The 24,001-nt window shown below is 43.2% G+C and overlaps 1 protein-coding gene across 1 annotated transcript in view; it reads right to left on the bottom strand.

The window, feature by feature from the left end:
• Nucleotides 1–494: 494 nt before the first annotated feature.
• The window catches only part of MTMR6 (myotubularin related protein 6), a 26,635-nt gene continuing 3,128 nt past the window's right edge, over nucleotides 495–24,001 (bottom strand). Inside the window, exons 3-15 of the mRNA XM_015419362.1 lie at nucleotides 17,850–17,966; nucleotides 14,226–14,388; nucleotides 13,939–14,096; nucleotides 12,126–12,252; nucleotides 11,647–11,783; nucleotides 10,598–10,730; nucleotides 8,695–8,804; nucleotides 8,031–8,156; nucleotides 6,006–6,055; nucleotides 4,321–4,521; nucleotides 2,899–3,033; nucleotides 2,686–2,812; nucleotides 495–1,004 (exon numbers count right to left, since the gene is read on the bottom strand). Coding sequence (XP_015274848.1) covers nucleotides 738–1,004; nucleotides 2,686–2,812; nucleotides 2,899–3,033; nucleotides 4,321–4,521; nucleotides 6,006–6,055; nucleotides 8,031–8,156; nucleotides 8,695–8,804; nucleotides 10,598–10,730; nucleotides 11,647–11,783; nucleotides 12,126–12,252; nucleotides 13,939–14,096; nucleotides 14,226–14,388; nucleotides 17,850–17,966 — 1,851 coding nt within the window. The 3' untranslated portion in view covers nucleotides 495–737. The remainder of the gene's footprint in view (nucleotides 1,005–2,685; nucleotides 2,813–2,898; nucleotides 3,034–4,320; nucleotides 4,522–6,005; nucleotides 6,056–8,030; nucleotides 8,157–8,694; nucleotides 8,805–10,597; nucleotides 10,731–11,646; nucleotides 11,784–12,125; nucleotides 12,253–13,938; nucleotides 14,097–14,225; nucleotides 14,389–17,849; nucleotides 17,967–24,001) is intronic.

Below are 24,001 nucleotides of genomic sequence, written 5' to 3'. Positions count from 1 at the left end.
GCCAATAAACACCTCTACAGATGGAATCTGCTGACTGCCCCTCTCAAGGATCCCAAAACCTGATGCCATTACAAAAGAACAACACACTGTGGTATCTCAGCGTCAGACGCCCTCAACATACACACAGACCACACACACACACACACCAAACAAAAACACAGCAATGAACTGAGAAGCATAAGGCCAGTTCTTTCTCGCTTGGCATACAGTACTTTTCATGGCATCTGAGACATCAAAAATAATAACACACAAGACTGAGTACACACACACACTTTAGACTATTTACATACACACTTTCAGCTGTCCCAGTAAGTAGTTTGTTGTTTCTTAGAAGTAGAATTACAAAGATCATTAACGATTTGGCAATGAACACGGTTAAGTAGCAACATTCTGAATTACCTAGTGCAAACTATAAGTTTGTTATACAGCAAAGACATACCCCACTTTTCATTCCTGTTCTTTAAACCAGAAAATAAAAAAAACGATAACTAAGTTCTCCACATTTCTTTGAAAGTCGCTATAGTCAATGACTCCTCAAGAGGGGGGGGGGGAAGCAAACGTTTCTTTAACAACTAGTGTGCTACTCTAACGTCTACGTTGACGCATCTCTCCGATTACACAAGTCAGTTTTTGGTCATGCACCCAGGGGTCACTCTCACCACAACGCCTGTGGTCTTGCGCATGAGGCTTTTCTGACAGGAAGAGAGAGAGAGAGAGAGCCATCCCCCCTGTGGCACCTAACAAGTCATCCTCGCCACTCCGTATTCCAGGCTGACCATGCCAGGCTCTGTTTTGGAGAGCTCTTCCATATACTCGCTGTACCGGTTGTCTGCTGCATTGGCGCCCTCTATCGTCCGGATGCAGTCATTTGCACGCAGCAGAGGCTGCTCTTTCTTAAAGCACTGGAGCGTTTTATGGACCGGGGACACGGGATGAACGGACCGCAAAGGCTCCTTGGTGAAGGCTGCATCTGTCTCCTCCTTGGTTGCATGATGCCCCAGTTTCTGAAATTAAAGAGGGATTATTCAAAGTCAGTAGTTTCCTAACCCCTTTTGCTTCTCCACTGTTTCCATCCCTCCTGATTACCTGTTGCTCACACTCAGTCCCTCAGCACAGGGGGCTCCTCACCTTTCTCTGTGAACACATGTGGTTGGATCCAGCCAGGGCTTTTTTTTGTAGAAAAAGCCCAGCACGAACTCATTAGCATAACAGGCCACACCCAACAGCAGAAACTCATTAGCATATTAGGATACACCCCTGACAGCACAGCTCATTGGCATATTAGGCCACACCCCCATGTTACCAGAAGTGTGCTCATCCAGCCACACCCACCTTTTGCTTCTTATTCTGTTTACCTTGTTTGTTGTCAAAACCCAGGGCTTTTTAGGCCACACACCCCTAATGTAGCCAATCCTAATGAGTTTCTGCTGTTGGGTGTGGCCTATTATGCTAATGAGTTCCTGCTGGGCGTGGCCAACTTGGAAGCCAGCCAGAACTCCGTTCCTGTGCGTTCCTGCCCAAAAATAGCCCTGGATCCAGCAATGTGCAAATGGAAAAAGAAATCTACACAATGTAGTTCTGCTTGCAGATGGGATTGGAGCAAAATCTTGTGCTCCAGTCCTAGTTTGCTCATGTACACACTGACATGCAAGATCTTGTGCAAAACCTCCCTCCCTCTCTCACACTGGGATCCAGCAATGTGCAAATGGAAAAAGAAATCTACACAATGTAGTTCTGCTTGCAGATGGGATTGGAGCAAAATCTTGTGCTCCAGTCCTAGTTTGCTCATGTGCACACCCTCATGCAAGATCTTGTGCAACACTACCCTCCCTCCCTCTCTCACACTACAAGTTATTCTGAGAATGGAGAAGCTGCTAGCATCACTTCCTGAAACCCTGGGATTGGTTGCACAATATCCTGTACAAGTGGAAAGGCAAATCACAATCCAACAAGTTTGACAGTGCAAGGAGCTACTGCATCCCCCCCCCCTTGTGTTTTTACTTATGCAAGAGCTGTAGCATGAGTGGGGATTTTGCACTGGATCCAACACATGAAACAGCCTTCCACCAAGTCAAAACCACTCATCCATCTAGCCTAGCATTGTCCTCTCCAACTGTGGCTCTTCAAGGTCTCAGGCAGAGAAAGGCTTTCCCCAATATCAGCTTCCCGTGATCCATTAATGGGAGACAGCAGGGAGTGAACCTGGAATCTTTGCATGAAAGGTGTATGTTCTACAACTGAGCTTCTATGGTCTCCTCCAAACCCACTCATCGCCAGAGGCAGCCCCTCACCTGCTTATGACATCAGATCCTCCAGATTTCCTTTACCCTTTGATGTTCCTGAATTTTTTACCTACTGCTGTTGTAATCAGCATCCACAAATAGCTATCTAGTGGCCATGCAAGTCATTGTATACGTCACCTAGGTACAAAGGCATTCCATAAAAATGGATTGACACATCAGTGGCATATCTCCATTTAGTCCAGACTCCTTAACCCAGTCCATCCTAGTCTACCTGCTTTTTTTTTTTTTACCAATCCCAGAATAGCAATAAAAACAAATTCTCACTTACAAGTAACATATGGGTTGAGAACTGCATTTTTCAACACAGGGATAATCTTTTTAGGAAAAAGAAAAGCAGTCCTGACAGAACCAGAAATAAAACCAGCTGCTTCCTAATACTCACCGTTTCCAATTCCTTAATGTCTTTCTCTAGCAGCTTATTTTGTTCGCTCATGTTCATGACATGGTTAAGTACAGACTGCCTGGGATGCATCGTGTGATCAAACTGATGATACATGTTTCTCCAAAACCTGCATGCATCAACCACAGAAGTATTTTAACACACTAGGCAGATCACTGAAATATTTTTTTAAAAAGCAACTGAATTAAAACTTACTTAAAATTAAAGGACACTGTGTCAGGCTCCAGAACTGCAAAGGACTGAGAAAAATGCTCGTTGTAGATGGGATTTCGGTATTTCTTTTGTTCATCCAGGAGGAAAGGCCACAAGGAATAAGTCTTCTCTTTCAGTCTTAAAACAGGGAGAACTTAAGTCAAGCACCGCCAGTGGCAGGAAAACTTCAGTACTGTCTCACAAACTGGCACTTCATGTTAGATTTTAAAAAGCAAACTGAAACACCCTAGATAGCTCAGACTACCCTAATCTCAACAGAGCTTGGAACCTAACCAGGGTCGGCCCCGGTTAGTATTTGGCTGGAAGACCCACCAAATGAATACCAGGATCACTATGCAGAGGCAGGCAATGGCAAACCACCTCTGCTCATCTCTTGCCCTGAAAACCCCATGAGTGGGGGTCACCAGAAATCAGTGGCAACTTGGCCCACACAAAGGTAAATTGCAGATTACTCAGACAAGACTAATTTTCAGGTCATGGTGCAAAAGTACCACTATAATATAGAAGGAGACAGAGGGCCGACACGCCCCAAATATAGATGTCTATTAAGGTGCCATAAATCTACCATTCGTGGAATAAGAAAATCTATGCCAAGCAATTAATGTTATCTACAATTTTATAGCAGAACAATTAATCCTAAACCAGTGTTCTATCCAGTGGCTGTGACATAGTAAAACCCGCTTTGCACAATTGTTTTAAGGAGTCTCACCAGCTTCCTGGCTATTCGTTATCACAAAAGTGCTATTAGAGACGTTTAAGACAGAGAGAACTCACAAGTCTGACCTGGGATTTTAGGAGTCAACCGACAGTACTCAATTAAAGGTGTGGGAAGCTCCACAAAGAACCACAGAATGGGTCCAGGCTCCTTTCTGCCTTATAAGCATTTTAATGCACACAAAAGGGTCCCTTTCTTGTAGATCTGACCAGCTAGTTCCTAAGATGTGCTGTAATGTATAGCACATGTCCCTTCTGCTCCTTTTGCCAAAAAATCCCCCATTAGTAGGCAAAGTTAATGTGCAACTGGGAATATGGCCATTATTCTGCTGTTCCTGAATGTGGAGGCACCTGGGATTCCAGGAAAAGGAGCAGGATAAATCCACATATACACAGAGCAGATACTCTACACTACGGTACATTTTAGTCTAATGGCTGATAGAGTTCTGCACACATTTATTCAGCAAAGTTCCAATATTGGATTTTCCCCGCAAGAAAGACCATATTAAGCATCACTGGTCTGCTGACCGTTTGCTGCTTTTCAGCCCCAGAAAGTGTAGCCCATCGCCAACTACAGATCATGTCTAACTACTGTTAGCATCCCAGAAAGATTCCCCAAATCCTCCTGTTCGAGAAGAAGCAGGAAGGATTCAATTCAGGGCAACACATTTTTATTGTAACAAGTCCTACTTGAGCTCCTCTCGCTCTTTTTGGCAGTTTCCAATGAAGTTTCCAAATTGGCAGGAATGGACGTGTTCATGGATCTGGAGGAGAAAAGCCTCGTTGTACTCAAAAGCTTGTGGAAACTGCTCTGTCAGATGCCAGACGCTTTCCAGAAATTGGGCAAACACGGGTGAGATTTCCTTTGGGTCTCCATCTAGTTGGCCGCATCTATAAAATATAATCCACATCTGTAACACCAATGTAGACTTTTTCATGCTGCACAGGATTATCTCTACAGTAATACCTCTTGATACATATATTGGTATGACAATAAGGGAATCGGAATCTCTACTTTTTGGTTTTACCGAGCCAAAAAAACAAAAAAAGTTGCTTGCAACCCTTTACTACAAATCATAAGAGCTGCAAGAACACTTTCAGGATAAAACAATGAGGGGCTGGATCCATACTAAATTTTTCCATTAGTGGGAAAGGAGGAGTAATTTCTGCCAATTCCCTCTTCCTGCCTGTAGACCCCTGATTTGCCCCAATCCCCCAGGAGCAGCATTTCAACGAGATCAATGGGTTCAGTGGGAGGGAAGAGGCAGGAAAGTTTTATTCTGCTGACGGAAGTTCCTTCTGGTAGTGGAAAACCTAGTCTGGATCCAACCCACAGGAATACAGGACAAGGAATAGCCCTGTATAGCCACATTATAACATACTGTATACACCTTTGGCAATCACATATCAAGTTTGGTCTCATTTAGAGAAAAAAGATTAGTGGTAATGTACAAAGAAAAAAAATACTGGCCAGGATCCAGCTTACTTCAGAGGGCCATACCTTATTGCTCATGCCTCAACAACAAACCCCCATCAGTTTCAAAAAGTTTGCCATGCAGCTGGGGGTGGAGCATGCTGAGAAAAGCAACTGCAATGTCTTTCTTGGCCCTGTCTTAGAATCTTGGTTGATGAATATTCAAGTACCGCTAACAGCCCAGAGAAACATACACAAGTCAAACAAAGCCAAAACAAAGCCAAAACAACAACATAGAGTTTAGATCCTACCCAAAACATGAAGACTTTTTTTAATCATATTAGAAGTTTACCAGTTTTACAAGCTTATCAAAAGCCACCTCCAGTGGATTCTGGAAAGTGCAGAAGTACACCTTTTTTTGGGGGGGGGGGATCAATCAGCATAAAAATACACACAAAGCAAGATGGGTGGCCAGATTACAATGTATTACTATATATTTTTGGGATCAGTTGAAGATGTGGGAATACCTGCATATGAATACATATGCATGGAACAGGAAGCATGAGCAAGTGGCATATCAGCTGCAGTTCTCAAAAGGCAAACAAGACTAGCACTGACTAGTATGATTACACCTGAAAGGTACAAGCCTCATATTAATAGGCTGATAAGCAAGAGATGCCACATATAGAGGGCAGGGCTTTAAAAAAACCCCAGGTGCTCTGAACTTTCCCCAACATCTTGGATTGGGAACCTCACTGGGGAAATTCCACTCTTTGATGTTCCAGCCCAGTAAGAACTCTCAAGCCAGATAAAAGCTCTTGCTAGGCTAAGAGACTGCACATTCCTATAAGGTTACAAATATCTAGAAATAAAATATTAATTTAATATGACTGTAAATATTTAGAGCTACATACTGGAACACGCAACATCTTTGAAGCACTTAGTGCCAAGGGGCTATTACCTGTCTGAAAACTTGTGTCCAAAAGCAATCCAATCTTTTTCTATCAAAACCTGTAAGAAAACAAGGCACCAGTCATGAAGAAACCAACTGTGCTCCCAGAAATGCAACCCCCCTGTGTATATGCTGTACAGTTCAGTTTGGATAAGCTCTCAGTCAAAGTGGTCACGTTGGGTTTCTTGCCTTTGTTCTTCAAATATGAGGGTAGTTCTCAGAAGAGTCCCATCTTCAATACATACTAGTTTTAAATTTAAGAGTAAAAAGTATTGAAGAATGCAATCAATTCAACTAAAATTGTGTGTGTTAAGTGCCATCAAGTCACTTTTGACTTATGGTGACCCTATGAATTAATGACCTCCAAAATGCCCTATCGTTAACAGCCATTCTCAGGTCTTGCCAACGGAGGGCCCTCGTGGTTTCCTTGACTGAGCCAATCCACCTCATGGGAGGTCCTTCCTCTTTTCCTGCCGCCTTCAACTCTTCCTAGCATTTTTGTCTTTTCCAGTGACTCCTGTCTTCTTATGATGTGACCAAAGTACAATAGCCTCAGTTTATTGATTTTAGCTTCTAAGGAGAAATCAGGCTTGATTTGATCTAGAACCCACTTATTTGTCCTTTTGGCAGTCCACAGTATCCGTAAAAAAACCCTCCATCACATGAGTCAACTTTCCTCCTGTCAGCTTTCTCCATGGTCCAACTTTCATACCCATACATAGTAACGGGGAGTACTACCGTATGAAGAATCTTGAACCTGGTTGCCCTCCATGGTCCAACTTTCATACCCATACACAGTAACGGGGAGTACTACCGTATGAAGTATCTTGAACTTGGTTGCCAGGGACACATCCTTACAACTTATCCAAAGAAGCAACCAGTGACTCATGAAAGCTCCTCCCCTGCCACAAATTTTGTTAAGGTGCTACTGGACCCTCGCTCTTTTCTACTGCTACAGACAGACAAACATGGCTTCCCATCTTGATCTATCTCTACACTTAAGAACCTTTTCTAGCTCCTCCACTGCTGCCCATCCTAGTCTCAGTCTCCTCGTGATTTCTTGGCCGCAGTCTCCCTTTCGGTTGATAACTGAGCAAAGGAATAGAAAATCTTGAACGATTTCTTCATTGTCAGCCTTAAAGGTGTGCAGTTCCTCAGCAGTTATTACTTTTGATTCCTTGACAAAATTAAGATTGGGGGAGATTTAAAATTAGCAAAGAAAATCAGAGCAACCTGAATAGCCCTGACTAGCCTGACCTCATCAGAGCTTGGAAACTAAGTATGGGGGCCAGTCTTTGGATGGGAGACCACCAAGGAAGACCTGGGTTGCAGTGCAGAGGAAGACAGCAGCAAACCATCTCTGCTCATCTCTTGCCTTGAAAACCCCATATGGTCCTAGGTTTGCCATGAGTTGCTTGTGCCTTCATGGCACGCAATCACTATTATTATTAAGCTAATCAGGTCTTTCCAGCAGAGGAGGACCTTTAGTTCACACTCGTTATGTGAAGTTACTAATGGTGGATTTTCCTCACAGTTCAAAAAATAAACAAATCCGCTTACACTATTTTAGATGCAGGTGTCTACTGCAATGCCCTGACCTGGATGGCCCAGGCTGGCCCAGTCTTATCAGATCGTGGAAGCTAAGCAGGGCCAGCCTTGCTGAGAATTTGGATGGGAGACCACCAAGGAAATTCAGGGTCGCTATGCAGAGGCAGGCAAGGGCAAACCACCTCTGCTTTGCCTCTTGCCTTGAAGACTCGACAGGGGTCTCCATTAATTGGATGTGACTTGACAGTACTTCCTGTGTGCTACTGATTAAGATTTTGTTTGCATTGCGTCAAAATTCCATTCGCATCTGAGTCTTTAGCCTGTCTGTTTATGCAGATGGAGGTAAACAAATATCTTCGACAAGGAGAGTGAAGTCCAGACACCACTGAAATATCGACCCTAAAGACATCTTCCCATGCAAGAAGAAATTCGACTGCAAACACGTGCCAACTAAACACAACCCAGTTTGCTGACGTAAGTACTTACCATGAATCCTCTAATTGTTCTATAAAAGGGATCCAATAACAGAGAGCCCAGTGAGCAGACTTGAGATGTCCGGTCCCAGCCATCAGAACAATGGACAAGCACACTTGCACCCTCAAAAGCTATGGCCTATAAGGAGACAAGAAGCCCTACTTATCTCTGTGCCACAAAGAGGAGAAATGCATCCTGCTAATTCAGTCTGTTCCAAATATACAGCTCATGCCATCTGCAGAAACAGGCTTTGAGCGTCACTTGCAACTTCCCTAATGCAGCAGGAGAGATTTGGCTTGGATCTGTTCCAGCACCAGCACAACAGGCTGCAGGGAACTCTGAATGCATTTATAGCTCTAACCATCTAAGGGTGCAGGGACAGAAAGTCAGCCAGTACACCACCACCACCACCCATACCAACAGGTGGTCAGCATTATTACAGCTGACAACATTGTCAATACAGAAAGGGTGTGGAGGCCACATAAACACAATTACAAGAAAGTCAACTTCTTTTGTATTTCTGTTTTCCTAGAGCCAGGTCAGAAATTATTTACTTAGATGACTATCGGCTTCTTTAATGATCTTGGCAACTTTGTAACATAGCCTGGACTGTAACTGATTGTCAAATGCAAACTGTTAACTTCCCACCATCCAAAAGTCAAAATATGCAAATTACTTTGGCTAAGAAGATAGCAGCCTCCAACACGGCTTTAATGTGTCGCAGCCATCCAGAGCTCTCCAAACCAGACAGAAAGTCATTGACCGAAAGCCCTCTCGTACCACAGACTAGAACAGAAAGACACCCAGAGGCTGTTAAATGCAAATAGCAGCAGTTTCTTCTACTAGGAGTAAAAGTTACTCTTAACTTTTCAGAAACGGTTGAATTATTACTTTAAAGGAATCTGAACTTCTAGATATCAGGGTTTGCTAATTATACAAGTAAACAGTTTCTTTAACTACACCATACATAATAACAAGTGCTAGTGTTGTCAGAAATATGACAGTGTTAACACGAAACGGAGAAACCAGAATATGTGTAATACATTTCTGTAGAGAGTAGAAAGGTAAGGTTCCAATGCTAGCAACAGTCACATATAAAAGTAAACAAGTACATCATCTCCCCACCCAAGCTTTAGTTCCCTTGTATGCTTGCTGAACCCATGGTAGAAAACTGGTGTGAGCTGTTCCTTTGCACTATAGGTACAAGTAGAGTTTCTCTGCTACTGAAACCCCTCTTTAAAGGGATGCATTGATCATGGAAGCTGGACATGGCTCCGTAGTGTACGTTCCTGTGTTTTTAGGGAATCATATCTGCTCTTCACACTTTAGGTACTTAACCACAAAAATCAACAAATGCAGCTGAGACAAACAATCTCCATGTAAAATGGCTCTTCCTTTGGGATAATGAATGTGTTACAAGCAGGGTGGCAAGCTAAACAAATTGAAGGAATATGTTCATGAGATTTCCATTAACTCAAAGTAAATATTTCATGTGTAATATTTAAGAGACTGACTAGTACAATGCTGAGATAAGCTCAATTATTATGTTAAATAATTGTTCACACATCAGAGAAACTAAAATGTTTGTTTAAATGGTGTTTGATGGCCAAAGGCTGATGGGCATTCCCCACAGCAAACCAGCTTCCTCATACCAGACAGATGGCAGGAGCACACCACCCTTCCTTGCTCATGCGTACCCACAGCATGAGAGACTGAATTCAGTACTGTATGTAATACACTTTTTTCATGCATTACTTTTTTTAAAAAAGAGACCCCTTGTGACGACCCCTTATCTGGGGAGGCCTGGTTTCCCTTTAAAGTGTTCTTTATGTTTTGTTTTACTGTGTATATCCGGCTGCCACCAGGAAATTTTTAGGCTTTCCAAACCTTTATACTTTCTTTTGGCTATCACTGGGTAGGTAGGTCGAGGTTTTAGGCTTTCGAGGTATTATGTGTTTCCTGAGAAATTATTTCTTTCAGAGCTGGCAGACTTAAATAAAAGAAGATTTATTGAAACAGTTCATAGATTAAAGTGTAGAACAATGTAACCAGTAATGTGAATAATTTTAACAATTTAGTTGTGTCTCCCACAAGATCTGCTCCCTTTCTGACAGGGATTTTTCAAGTAACTTTGTAACTCATTACTCAGGGTCATATACGTTTCCTATTTCACTCCAGTCTGTCACTCAGACTTTCATTTAACTTTTGTTTCCTTATACATTCAACTTTTCTTCATATACAGAACTTAACTCTTGTATCACACACAAGACTGTCTCTCTCCCTCAGACTTCAGAACTAACTCCTTTAACAACTGTCTTTATCAACTGTCCAACCTCTAACTGTCACTCCTGAAGGACATACCCATTCATCCACTCAGAAACCCTTTCTAAAACCCCTCCTACTCTCTGTCAATCACCAATCACACCACACTTGTCTCTTTAAGCACTCTAGTCCATCACACGGCCATGCAACCAAACTTTTAAAGAGACACACACACATATAAAACAAGGAATCATTACACCCCTGTTTAAAGCATTTCATATACACCATCTCCCTTAGGAGCACACAAATACACATACCTTCCAACAGTTTCTGCAGGCTAGATCTCATGACATGGATGTTTTCAATACCAACAAACTGGAATCTAATATTGGAATAGTTGTCTTCATTTTCATAACCTTTACCTGCTGCTCTGTTTGCCATTGCATTCAGCTTAAAGACAAGGAAGGTTAAAGTAGTCATAAGGCGGGAAAGAAAACAACCTTTTACTACTTTGTTGTATTCAAGGAGGACGCTACATGAAGAAATGGTCCCATTTGGTTTCCAAATTCTAGAACAATTCTGGGAATGTGAAGCCAATTAAGTAACCACATTGAATCTTGGGTACAAGAAATGCCAGAAACCATCCAACCTGTGCAATTAATGAGGTTACATAGTTGAGGGGATGGGGACTGGACCACCTATCAGAGCCACATATACTGATTAGCTGGATCTGAGTTCAGCAGCACCTAGCGATCAGACTAACACAGCTACCCTCTGAAACATATGCTGAATGTGTAGAAACAAGCACTGCCTATATATCCAAGGAACAACAGCCAGGATCTGAAGGGAATGATCTGATGCAAGTCATTCAGCAACCTCCTGAAGTTAAGGAGGTATGGGCTAATACCTGGACGCGAGACCACTTGGGAACCCTACACACACTGCCTTGGTTTCTGGAGAGTAGGGCGGGGGAAGAGAAGCAGGATACTGTTAAACCCAAGGGCTTAGACACACTCTGTGAAGACCTGCCCTTCCCACCCCTTGAACCATAACACATTACCAGCTGCTTTTGGTTTGATCTACGGTGTGGAGGACTACTGTTCTGAGAAACATTAAGTGCTCAGAGCTAGTTGCACAGTTCTCTGGATCCTGACTGACAGGCTGGATTGAGTAGGTAAATAATTCCTCCAAAGGTGGTCAGGCATTGTTGTAGATGGGGACAAAAGCCATCGATAAATAATTCAGTTACTGATCAAACTGAGACACCTCCACCAATGTACTTTAGTACAACAATAACTTCACTCCTTCCTATCCCAGAACCACGGTACTAATATGGAAAACTCAGCAACCAGAGGAAGACACATACCTTAGGCCTGGTGTCCACAACGTACATATAACGATGAGTAGGATTGGCTTTGCTGATTGCTTGCAACATGTGCTCATCCTCCAAACACCTGGCACTGAACCCTGAGAGAGGCTGACTACATCTGCAAATGGCAGCCTAGCAAGAAGGCAGAGAGGGCAAAAATAAGAAGCAGGCAGGAAGAGACCTAAGCAAGCACTTCAGAGGATATAAACAGTGTCCTGAGTTTGGTCCACAAGTTCTAACAAGAGAAGTGTAACACTTTCAGAGGATATCTGAAATGCACATTTTGCACATAGTTCATGGTTTGCACTTTCAATATACAGGTGCCTACTTTTTAGGGATAAAGCTGAAGATGATGCAGCCAAATTAAGTTTCTTTAAAAAGACTAAACAAGAGCGTGCAGCCTAGCTTCAATTTCCAAGACAAAATAGTTTGTTTTTAAAGCTCCATACAAAATATTAGTTATAGCTTCAACTCTTCATTATCTTTACGATAATATGACAGCACAGGAAACCTTCCTTTGCTTCTGAACTTAGAACTGCCAACAATTATGGGCTTGCTCGCATTCCTGGGAACATAAAGTTCTCTGGGATATGTTTCGCAGATCTGTGAAAGGGGATAAAAGGAATTGTAACAAACATCCACACATTTAACTGTGGTATGCAAGCAGGCATCCTCTGAAATCAACTGGGCAGGCCTTACTGGTGAAGCGCCAGCTGTATGTCAGATGCCACTTTGGTTAGTAGGTGACAGGTTGTGGGTAATTATCTAGGATCTAGAAGAAGTCTTTAGTTGGAAAAGTGGGAACAGAAGACAGCTCCAAGTGAAGAAAAGTCCACAGACTCCTGATCAACCTTGAGAAAGGGGGTTAAGAAAAAGGGAGAATAACAGAAGCAAAGAATCATCATTCGTAATGTTGCATTATTAGGGAAATAATGTGCAATTGGGCCCACTTGCCTAGCAGATAAAGTAAAAACCCTGCATCTTAAGAGGCTTCTTATTACTGAGCAGGAGTTCAATTGTTCGACAAGGAGCTCGCCCCACGCCCAGCTTCCTCCGCCCCTCACAGGAAATCTTTTTTGATCTTCAGGTCTGAAGAATTTCAAAGCAAAACAATTACTGGAAAAAACACTAAAACATGTCCTTCCCCACAAATTTATTGAGGGGCCAGGTGCTTATTTTGTACAGAAAAACATGTGACACTGTCCATTAAATGCTAACTAGGAGGACACAAAAAAATGGGAAGGTGTCACAAAGGCACATAAAATTAGTCATCTCAGACCTCAGGTTCTAAAAGTCACAGTGCTGAAGCTGACAGTTAACTGAAGAACCTAGAGGCACTCATTCGCTTGGATACTGCCCAGATACCTGTGGGAGTGGTGTGTGTGTGTCTGTGTACATGCAATTTTCATCGATTCCTCCCTCCAACAGAAACCCAATCCCGCCCCCTACAAGACTGCTCTGTGGGATCCTCAGGACTAGCTTTGGAGGGGAATCAGAGGTTTCTCGCAGAAGGGGAAAATCAGCAAACCTCAACCCCACCATGGCTACAGAAATCTAGATGGGATCAAAGCCATTCGGTAGTAGAATGCTATTCTAAAGCACAGCACCCAATGCAGAATGCTAGATGAGATACTGCTTGGTTATATTTTCAGGAAAACCAGTACCAAAAATCCAAAAGACAGCCCAACACACCCATGGAGTAAAATTCTCTGGATGTGTCAGAAATTTACGCTACTATCAAGGCAAGACGCAAAGCAGTTCACTAAAATGTAGGAGAAAGAGTAGAGGATTGGGGCCCTGTGGTTACCAAACTAACCTTAGAAAAAAACAGCTTCTGGCATTGAAACCAAAACAAACATGCTAGTTCACATGATAACTCTAGTTAGGGAGTGAAAAATGCAGACTTCTGCCAGGGAAACCCATGACTGGAAGAGATCTGAAGGTTACCCACAGCCTCCCATTCACAGCCTCCCCGAGCTCTGATACAGCAGGGACAGAGGCCTAAATAAATCCCTCAAGATTATTTACCCACTGATCAGTAAGGGTCACCCACCACCTGCGTATACAACGGGGGCATGAACTCACTCCGTATCTACAAAAGGGTTGCGGAAAACAAGGTATCCAGAGATGACTTTTTAAACAGAGTTCTCCCATGGGAAGAAGGAACAAATCAGATTTTCTGCCAGTGCCAAAAGAAAGCTCTCGCAATTTAGACCATTTAAAAAAAACCCAATTTACAGAGAGAATTCTTTTAGAATTCTTCTACCGCAGCGGCAGGTAATCTCTTACCTTATAATCGCGATTTGCATCTGACAATTGCCAGATGGAGTTAGGCACCCCCATCCGATTGAACTCTTCCGCAAGGTCAATAAGCTGCCAGCCTCGCACTCGTTCCACCTCACTTTGCTTCGGATTGTAGGAGAAGGCATAAAGTTCATCGTATCTTGCTAAAGCCAAGAGGGGGGGAGGGAGAGAGAGAGAGAAAGTCTGACTCCTGGTGCTTAACTCTAGAACAACCAAAGGGATACATCAGCTCAATGCATACCAATGATGGAGGCAGCCAGTCAGTCAATTACCTGGTTTAGACAGCTGAAGCAAGGAATTATAAATATCATGGCAGTCCCTTTCCCTGGGAACAATGAAATGAACTATCCTGAAGTTTTTGCACTGGATCACCAGAGGGCAACCTGATGTTGTCAAGGCAAGTTTCTCTACAGCAGCAATGTGGTGGTGCAGAATCTGTAACACACAAGAACCCAGAAAGGATGACTGATGGATCTGATCAACCCTACTTTAATAACAGCACCACGAAATCCGCACTACAACATGTCATGTCCAGTTCATTTTTGATAATTTTGTGCTACCTGAAACTATCCAGGACAAAGAATTCCACTGAATTCCCACAAGTACTAGCGCGGAGAAGAAAAGCTCTTTCTATCCACTTTCTCTACCCCATGCTTAATTTTACAAACCTGTGTCATGCACCATCTTGTTAATATTTCTGTAGACTAAAAAGCTTCAGACACCTTCACCTTTCCTCCTAGAAAAGGTGCTCTAACCCCGGGATCATTTTGACTGTCCTTTGCTGTAACTCTTCCAGCATTTCATTATACTTTTTGAGAGATGGCAACTAGAACCGTATTCTAAATATGGCAGCACCACAGACCTACACAAGGCCTTTTCTCTGCAATCCTGTTTCTAATATACTCTAGTCTAAAATGGCATTTTCACTCCTGCCTTACTTCGAACCATCATTTTCATCAAGCTGTCCCCCAGGCCCCTCAAGATCTCTTTCCTGATCAATCACCAGCTGTTCAAACCTATATTTCAAGTCAGGACTCCTGCCCCAGTATGCATCACTTTACTTATTCACAGTGAACCTAATTTGCCATGTTATCTCCACTTACTCAGTTTGAGAGAGATCCTTCTTGAGCTCTTTGCAATCTGATTTGGTTTTTATCATCCTGAGTAATCTGGTGTCATTGGCAAATGTTGCCTCCTCGCTGCTCTCCCCCAGTTGCAGACTGTTTATGAACAGATTAGCATCGGTCCCAATACCAACCTGTTGTGGAAGCCCATGTCTTACTTCCTTCCATTGCAAGAATTATTAATTTATTCCTCCTCTCTGCTTCCTTTTGTTCAAGCCCATCAAAGGTCCTTTTATCCCCTTTGCTAAGGGACTTTGTCAAGAGATCACTCTTGTTCATGTGTTTGCTAACCCCCTTGAAAGAACATTAAAAGGAGAGTAGGATAGGATTTCACTTTTCAGAAGCCATGCTGATTCTTCTTCAGTAGGACTTATTCCTCTGTGTGCTTCATAATTCTGTCTTTAATAACAATTTCTGCCAATTTACCTGGAACAAATGTTATGCTAGCTGGCTTGTAATTTCTTGGACTGGCTCTGAATTCCTTTTTAAAACCCACCATTTGTGTGTTAAGTTGCTTCTGGCCTATGGCAAACTGAGGACTGTGGCTTCCTTGACTGAGTCAATCCATCTCATGTTGGGTCCTCCTATTGCCTCTAACTTTTCCTAGCATGCTACATTCCGGTCCTCTGGAAGACAGGTCGGTTTAGCAATATGTGAAATATGTTTGTTAGGAAATCAAGACTTTTCACATCTGAGATCCTTAAGAATGCTTGGATGTATGCTATCTAAACGTGGTGATGACTTGTTTTTTGTTTGTCTGTTTAGCCTTAAAACTTTGCCTCCTTGCCTCTATTCAATTCATTTCTTCCAATACCTTGGCAGGAAACAGAGGCTCCACTGTAGGTAACCATAACACATTTTCTACAGTGAACACTGACTCAAACAATTCATTGTTTCTCTACAATTTCCCCATTATCCTTTAGCAATTCTTTCACTCCTTTGTTATGCAAGGGCCCCACCACTTCCAGTGGCTGGCTTCCTGCCTCTGAAGCATCAAAAGAAATTCTTATTGTTGGTCCCAATATTTTTAGCACTATGTTCCCCAGTCTCTTTTCACCCACTTTATTGTCAGCCCGATAAGACTTTTTCCAGAGCCTGTAATCCATGTAATTTACCTTGTTTGGGCAAGACTTCCCTTTTTAAAGGATGTTGTCTTGCAGACTTTTACAGCTTGCCTTAGCTTGATCATTACACCGGTATCTTCTCTGACTCCTAATCTGCAGTGTATATATTTTGAACTTCCATTATTAAGGATTTAAATGATTTCCAAGCATACCAAAAGGACCTGACCCTATTTAGCCTCAGCTACCTTGTGGCTAATCAGTTCATTTTTGAGGTTTCCTCTTTGGAACCTGAACATGGGTGTGGACCTACTTGGCAATATTCCATTTACAAAAAACAAAATATTGAATTTTGTAATACCGTGATCACTATTCCCAATTGGTAGAAGATCCACATCCCAAGCTGCACCATCGCAAGCACCACCAGTCCCGAAATAATGTATCATTTCTCATGACCTGAATTCACACTTATCTAGCCAGCGTGAGGATGGCTGAAATAACCCATTATTTCATAACTTTCATCTCTGATGGCCTCCTCTATTTCTTTTTTCACATCCAGATCACCCTCCAAGATTTGATCTGCTGGGAAATAATAAGTCCCCAATATTAAGTTATCATGGGCTTGGTATTTCCACCTATATGGATTTGGGAGGGACCTATTCCAGTTTTCTAGTTTACTGGACTCTATGCCCTCTCTGACAGAGAGTCACTCCCCTTCGGACACATCCTGCCTGGCCCTCCCTAGATAACTTATACCCAGGGACAGCTGTATCCCATTGACCTTCCCCAGGTTTCTAAAATGCTCACCTACATCTCTGTTTTCGTTTAGTACCAATCACTCCAGCTCTTCAGTCTTAGCTTGGAGGTTTCTAGAATTTACATATAAACACCTGTACTTTGCTTCCTTCGCCAAGTGCCCTGAGCATGCACATTTTCCCTTATTGCCCTTTGGTCTCCTTAAACCTTTCAAATTCTGGCCCATCCCTGACTACATTAACAATAACAGCTAACCCATCATCTCTCCCTCAGGGATCAGTTATCCTCAACCGGGATGCTCATCGGCTCCTCTTGACTCTTCCCCAGGAGTTAGTTTTAAATGTGCAGCATTTTTGATGTGAAGCACCAGGAGTCTGGTTCCATTTCTGCTCAGGTAGAGTCCTTTTTAATAGAAAATCAGCCTGTTGCCCATTACCCACCTAGCACCACTGTCGCATTCACACACAGAGGCCTAATCTCCACCTTTCTAGCTGGATCTATGTGTGGAATAGGCAGCACTTCTGATAACGCCACCTTGGAGGTCCTGGGCTTTAACCTCCTGCCAAGCAATCTAAAGTTTACCTCCCAGACCCCAGAACTACACTTTCTTCTCTGGGGTATATGTTCTGAGCTTCCATTGATGCTGATGATACTGAGATGCATCATGACTCTTTGCTCATCCCCCACACTACAACTCCCCTATCTAGACAGCACTAGACAGCACTTCATCCCTGCAACCTTCACTCCAGGCAGCACAGACACCCTCTGGCCAAAAAGCTCACCACAGACCCATTATCTCTACACTCCTAAGGATCAACCTCCTGCTCATCACAAGCCAGGACACTGATTTGGGGGGAGTTATGCACATCAGTCCATTTTGCCCTCAGAAGACGCACAATGCAAAGGAACAAAATGTGATTAAAGGAATGAGAGACGGTGCATGGAGAATCCTTACCCATGTCTCTTTCTGGTTAGCATCTATAAATAAGAGATGAGTGGCTGTAAGGTAAAGCGTTCCAGTTTGTGACTTGCTGGTTGTGCTGAATCTGTCTAGCAGTTTCACCTGTTCAACCTGTGGGTGAAAAGGGGGGGGGGAGACATTCCCATGAGGTACATATGAAGCACAGCTCTGACATAGCAAAACTCCAATCACGTGGTACGCTTAAGGCCATCTGGTTAAAAACCAAGCAAAAAAAAATTGACAATAAGACGATGGACAATGCACTCCTGAGCATGCGCAAGAAACACTTTTCTTTTCCGAAGATTATTCTTTTGCATCTGCCCCGAGTCTGGCTGGACGTGCTGGAGAATCTGCTGTCCTGCATCTCAGGCTAGGGGAGGTGAAGGCCCCCCAGGGACAGTGCATTCCCTGATGCTTGGTAGTCACTTGGCTGAGGACAAGCGCAGGTTCTGCTCTGGCTCATCTGAGCAGCACCAAGGAGACAAATGTCCTGAGGAGCTCTCACCGATAGAGCTGCCGTCATGATCCTTTAAAGGCTGCGGTTCCCGAACTGTAGGCTGGGACTTTAAGAATGAGCAATGACTTTCTCACCGGAGGAAGAAGGAGGGACAGGACAAGCTGGGAGGAGGTGGCTCTGGGAAGTTCGATGGCAGATCTCAGTAACTCATCACCAGGAAATGTGAAAAGGTAAAGAAATATGGCCTGCAGCTCAGTAACACTATGCTTCTAAACATAAAGCATGAAAAGTGAACTATAAACGCGTTAATGGAGGTGACAGCCCCGTGCTTTATGTTGGGGAAGGGAAGAGTAGATGAAGTTACTTTTGCAAGTGGGTCCTGAAAACTACAATACATTGAGAAGGAGGTCTTGCTTGGAAAAGCCAGAGGCTAATGGGGTTGGAGTGGATAGCTCAATGAGTGTGCCAACCCAGTGTGCTACAGCAGTGAAAAGGGCAAACTCTTATGTTAGAAATTATTAGGAAAGGGATGGAGAATAAAATGGCTGATATTGTAATACCCCTGTACAGATCTATGGTGCAGCCTCATTTGGAATACTGTGTACAGTTCTGGTCACCGTACCTCCCAAAGGACATTGCAGAACTGGAAAAAGTACAGAGGAGGGCAACCAAGATGATTAGGGGGTTGGAGAAGAAGAAGAGGAGATTGGATTTATACCCCACCCTTCACTACCCAAAGGAGTCTCTGAGCAGCTTACGATCTGCTTTCCCTTCCCCCCCCCACAACAGACACCCTGTGAGGTAGGTGGGGCTGAGAAAGCTCTTTCGAGAACTGCTCCTGAGAGAACAGCGCTGAAAGAACTTGTAACTGACCCAAGGTCACACCAGCAGCTGCATGTGGAGCATCTTCCCTATGAGGAAAGGCTGAACAGTCTGGGACTTTTCAGGTTAGACAAGAGACAAATAAGGGGGGGACATGATAGAGGTTTATAAAACTATGCATGGGGTGGAGAGAGTTGACAAAGTGAAATTTTTCTCCCTCTCCCAACATAACAGAATAGAACTCGAGGTCATTCAATAAAGCTGATGGGCAGAAGATTCAGGACGGACAAAAGGAAATACTACTTTACACAAAAAGTGATTAAAATGTGGAATTTGCTACAGGAATAAACAGCTTTAAAAGGGGATTAGATGGATTCATGGAGGATAAGTCTATCAATGGCTACTAGCAATGAGGGGAACCTCCACACTCAAAGGCACTAATCCTCTGAATCCCAGAGCCAGGAGGCAAAATCAGGGGAAGGTCTCAGCCTCTATGCCCTACTGCTGGTCGTCCAGAGGAACTGGTTGGCTGCTGTGTGAGACACGATGCTGGAATAGATGGACCGCTGGTCTGATCCAGCAGGACTCTTATGTTCCTATCCAGCATTAAGGGGGCAGTGCTCTGCCTGGCAATGCAACGCACGTGGCATTTATATTTACAAGCTTCAGCCCTCAAAGATCAGCACCCTATTTATGCACCCAACAAGCTACGTGATGCCCTTGTGCCTATGTCCACCATGACAACTCATCCATGCACACTAACAGCAAGGACGGCTCAGCTAGCACATTTTTCTGGGTTTGCAACTTCTAATTCTGGCAACCAGCTAAGAGGATGAAATCCCAGGCAGGCCAGTGCTATTCTATGTGGGAAGCAACTCTAATGCTAATGGTTCTGGAGTCCATGTTCACAAAGGTTGTTGGGCAGGAGCAGTTCAGAAATAGGGGTGTGCAAAAAAAAAAATCGGTATTTTTTGGGTTTGGGTAAACCAAGCCAATATTCCCAAATCCCAATATCGGTAAGATATTGGGGTTTGGGAAAATTCAGTGCTGCCGAATGTATTTGGCCATTATACCCTATGGGGAAAGTCCCCACAGAGTATAAGGGCACTGGAGCCTTTCCTTCCCCAGTGCCCTACCTCTAGACAGTTTTACTCCTGGTGGATCAGCTGGGGAGTGAAATTGACCAGAGGAAGAAGCTGGGTAGCTGCCAAGGAAAGACTCAGGAGTGAGGCATGTTTAAATGTCCCCTTCCCCAGCCTGCCTGCCTCCCCAGATCTGCTTCCCCAGGTGCCCTGGAGCTGCGGGGTGCCTGGGGAAGCCAAGGGAAGGCACTTTAAGCTGCTTTCCCTCCAGAGATCAGCTTCCCCAAGGAAGCAAAAGGAAGGCATTTTTAACTGCCTTCCCTCCAAGACTGGGCTTTCCCAGGTTCCCCAGGGCTGCAGATCACTGAAACTGTCAGTTTCAGATTATTGCCTTCCATCCCCAATTTGGGGCCCAGAATAAAAGCCGAATAAGATCGGCTTTTATATGGGAGCACCTTATCAGCAGCCGAATCAGATTAGAAAATCTGATTCAATTTAACTAATACAAAAAAAATACCAATACAGTATTTTGGGGTATTTTTTCAATTCAGCAAAGCCAAATGCACACCCCTATTCAGTAACACTGAAAAATGTGTTCAGATAATGCCCCATCAGTATATTGCTTCTGAATTTGCAAGCTGCATTTCCATGTCGCCACCGACAGAGATGGGATAGCCCTCGTACTCCATCTCTCACTTCAGCTTCACATCACGGGCTTTCCAGTTACCTGATCAAGCAAGGACTCTGGATTGAGAGGCAAATTTATGGCAACCTGCCCAAGCAGAAGGTGGCTACAACAACAAAAGCTACCCATCAGGCAGCAGGTAGGCCTGCCAGAGGTTCAAAGGAAAAGTGAAATAAAAGTGTTCCTGATATAGACAAAGGGATAGTTCTCTTGAATTGTGGTCTCAAAACATTGCAAATATTGTCAGCAACATTAATCCCATGCTATTGACAGCCTAAACCTATAATGCTTAAACTTTAAACAAGGATTATGTGGGCATCATTTTTTTTTTTTTTGCTGGCTTTGTCAAACTGAAAGAATATTATGGCTGGAACAAAACATTGCTGGAAATGCACAGCTGCCACCAAAAGTGGCATTCCCACATCTCCTGCACATGGAAGTTACCATGTTCTGGGCTTCTCTGCCTCTCTCCCATCTCACTGGCTGTCACTTGCAGGAAAGGAAACTTCGGAGTATAGCATAGGGCGGCGGCGGCTGCTGCTTATGGTGGATACTGTATCTAGTTCTGACCTAAGATGGAGGGAACGGGTTTCCATCTCAAAACCTCAGAAAGGTATTCAAAACACAAAGCCAGAAGCCCACTCCAAAGAGAAGGAGCAGTGACAGAAAAGCAGCTCTTGAGCAGGTAGCAGCGGTACATACTAACTACCATGAGGGTGGTAGTACTGGCTAATACAAGGATATAGGTGGATGTGAAGAACTTTAAAGCTAAGAACCAGCATCCTGAATTGAGCCCAGAAGCATATTGACAACCAGTGTAGCTACTTTAATCTTTGCCTGATTAGGGACATGAGGAACAGTCCTAATCAAACAGGCCACCACATTCTGAACTAAATGAAACTTCGTAGTTGTCTTTAAGGACACACACACACACACCCCATGGAGCATGTTACAGTAATCCAGCCTACAGGTTTCAAAAGAATGGACCAATCTGGCCAGAAGGAATGATAACTTACAAGTAAGATGAAGATGGAGGAAAGCACTCCTAGCAACTAACTTCTCAATCAGCAAAGATGGGCTCCAGGACCACCCTCAGACTCTTCATCTGTCCATCTTAAGTCAGCCAAACACAATCTCAAATGGGCCAATCAACCTTCATACAACTCTCCTGACCAACATCACACAGAATGCTGGCCCCAAGACACAGAAAGCAGGTTGATTACAAACTTAGATTGATGTCATCTGCATATTGATGACATCTAATCCCAAAGCTCAAGATTACCTCATTCAGCTTCTGAATTTAAATATTAAAGATCAATGGAGAGAAAAGAGTGACCTGAAACATACCACACTTCAGGTCCTAGAATGGCTTTTCAGTCTCTCTGATGAAAGCTCATTATGTACATTCTGATGGGGAAAAAACCAAACTATCAGAGGGCAGCCCCTGTAATCCACACCCCTTTTTGTATACATCCCAGTATTATCTGATGCATCTGAGAGTTAAAGGCAGACACAAAACTAAAAAGGAGGCACTGCCTCTACCCATCTGTATTCAGAGATCATTCATTAGAGAAAACAAAGCTCTTGGTCCTGAATTAGAGTGGACCAAAGGCAAGTTTTAAAAAACCCTATGCTAAAAAGTTCAATTGTCATATTGCCTGAATCCTATCATTAAGCACAAAAAAACCCCACAAAAGAGGCACTACAAGCTTCAGCAAGGATTAATTCCGCCTACTTTCTTGGCAGAATTATCTCATTAGTGCTAACTCAGAAGCCTGCTGCTAGACTTCCAGCAAGGGCTCTGCCATTAGACTGAGAGAGAGCACATCTCTTAAATTCTGCATACAGCAGGATTGGAACTCAGGGGAGATAGCTGCAGTGAAAGAACATCCCACATCAGCAGTGCAGATGTTTGCAATCCCTGGATGCCATCTCATCACTGATGCTTGACTTGGCTAAGTATATCTAATTATTTGGTCCTTTGCTTTTTAAAAATGGGAACAGCACAAATCAGTACACATCTATTAAATATGTATTTTCAGAATATATTGACTGAATGAAAGTTAATTTAATCCATGCTCACTTGCAGCAAACAGGAAACTAGAATTGCAATCAACAGTTTCAACCAGGAGGGAACCAAAGTAGCCTGGTAACCAGAGTCAGCCACACAGCCAAGCAAGTCATACAAGTCAGGCGTAAATGAAGTGAGCCCTTATGAACAACTGCATCCTTCCTAGTTCACCCTATGCCTTTTTGATATGCACAGGCTGCACATCAATGAATAAATAAGTATGAGCATTCTCAGGAATGAAGGTCAACTGTATAGGTATCCATTTATACTCTTCCGGACAGGAGCCAACATTTTAAAAGACTGAGCCTTTCGAAAGATACTGACAATAAGTGCATTTTTAAAAAAAATGTGAAACATAATTCCTTCTCTTCCTAAGCAAGTTAAGTTCAATGGTCAGGTTGTCAGGTGGTTTTTTGCTTGCTTTTTTTTGGGGGGGGGGACAGCAAGTAAGCTGGCAGCCAAGAGTCCGAAGAGTTGTTAAACTGTTTGCATTACACTGCCCATTAAAACTGAGAAAGCACAAATGTATAGACTTAAGGAGTGGCAACCAAAGGCTAATTTGGTATAAAGGGGACTGGCAGGCCTCCAAAAGAATAAAGGACAGATTCTACCCACTTTGTTTCCATACAGTGGTGGTCACAATTTTTGTTTTAAATTCCACCCCAAATATTCAACTTCACGAAGCTCAGACCTTTAACTGATGCATCCTTATTTCAACAGATCTCCATTTTAAACCACGTGCAATTGTTTTACATTTTTCAATATCAGTTTGTTATCATTATTTTCATGATGATTGCAACTCCCTGCATACAAGATATTTTTCTTTGGACTTTTCTAGCATTAGAATAGTGATTCATTCAGCTTGCTCTTTGACACATCTGGATTTCAGCAGTAGATTACCCACCAGTTTTCTCCTTCCCTTTTGTAAGTTCTGAATATGAAGATACTACCAATCAGTACAGAACAGCTATAAAACTTCACTGGTGTTCCATACCTTATCCTGTGCTTCACTGATGGGGGACAATCCAT

Source organism: Gekko japonicus, unplaced genomic scaffold (genome assembly GCF_001447785.1).
Source record: "Gekko japonicus isolate JY-2015 unplaced genomic scaffold, Gekko_japonicus_V1.1 scaffold371, whole genome shotgun sequence".
Taxonomy (NCBI): domain Eukaryota; kingdom Metazoa; phylum Chordata; class Lepidosauria; order Squamata; family Gekkonidae; genus Gekko; species Gekko japonicus.
Note: the sequence above shows the minus strand (reverse complement) of the source record. Positions and strands in the feature narration are given on the sequence as shown.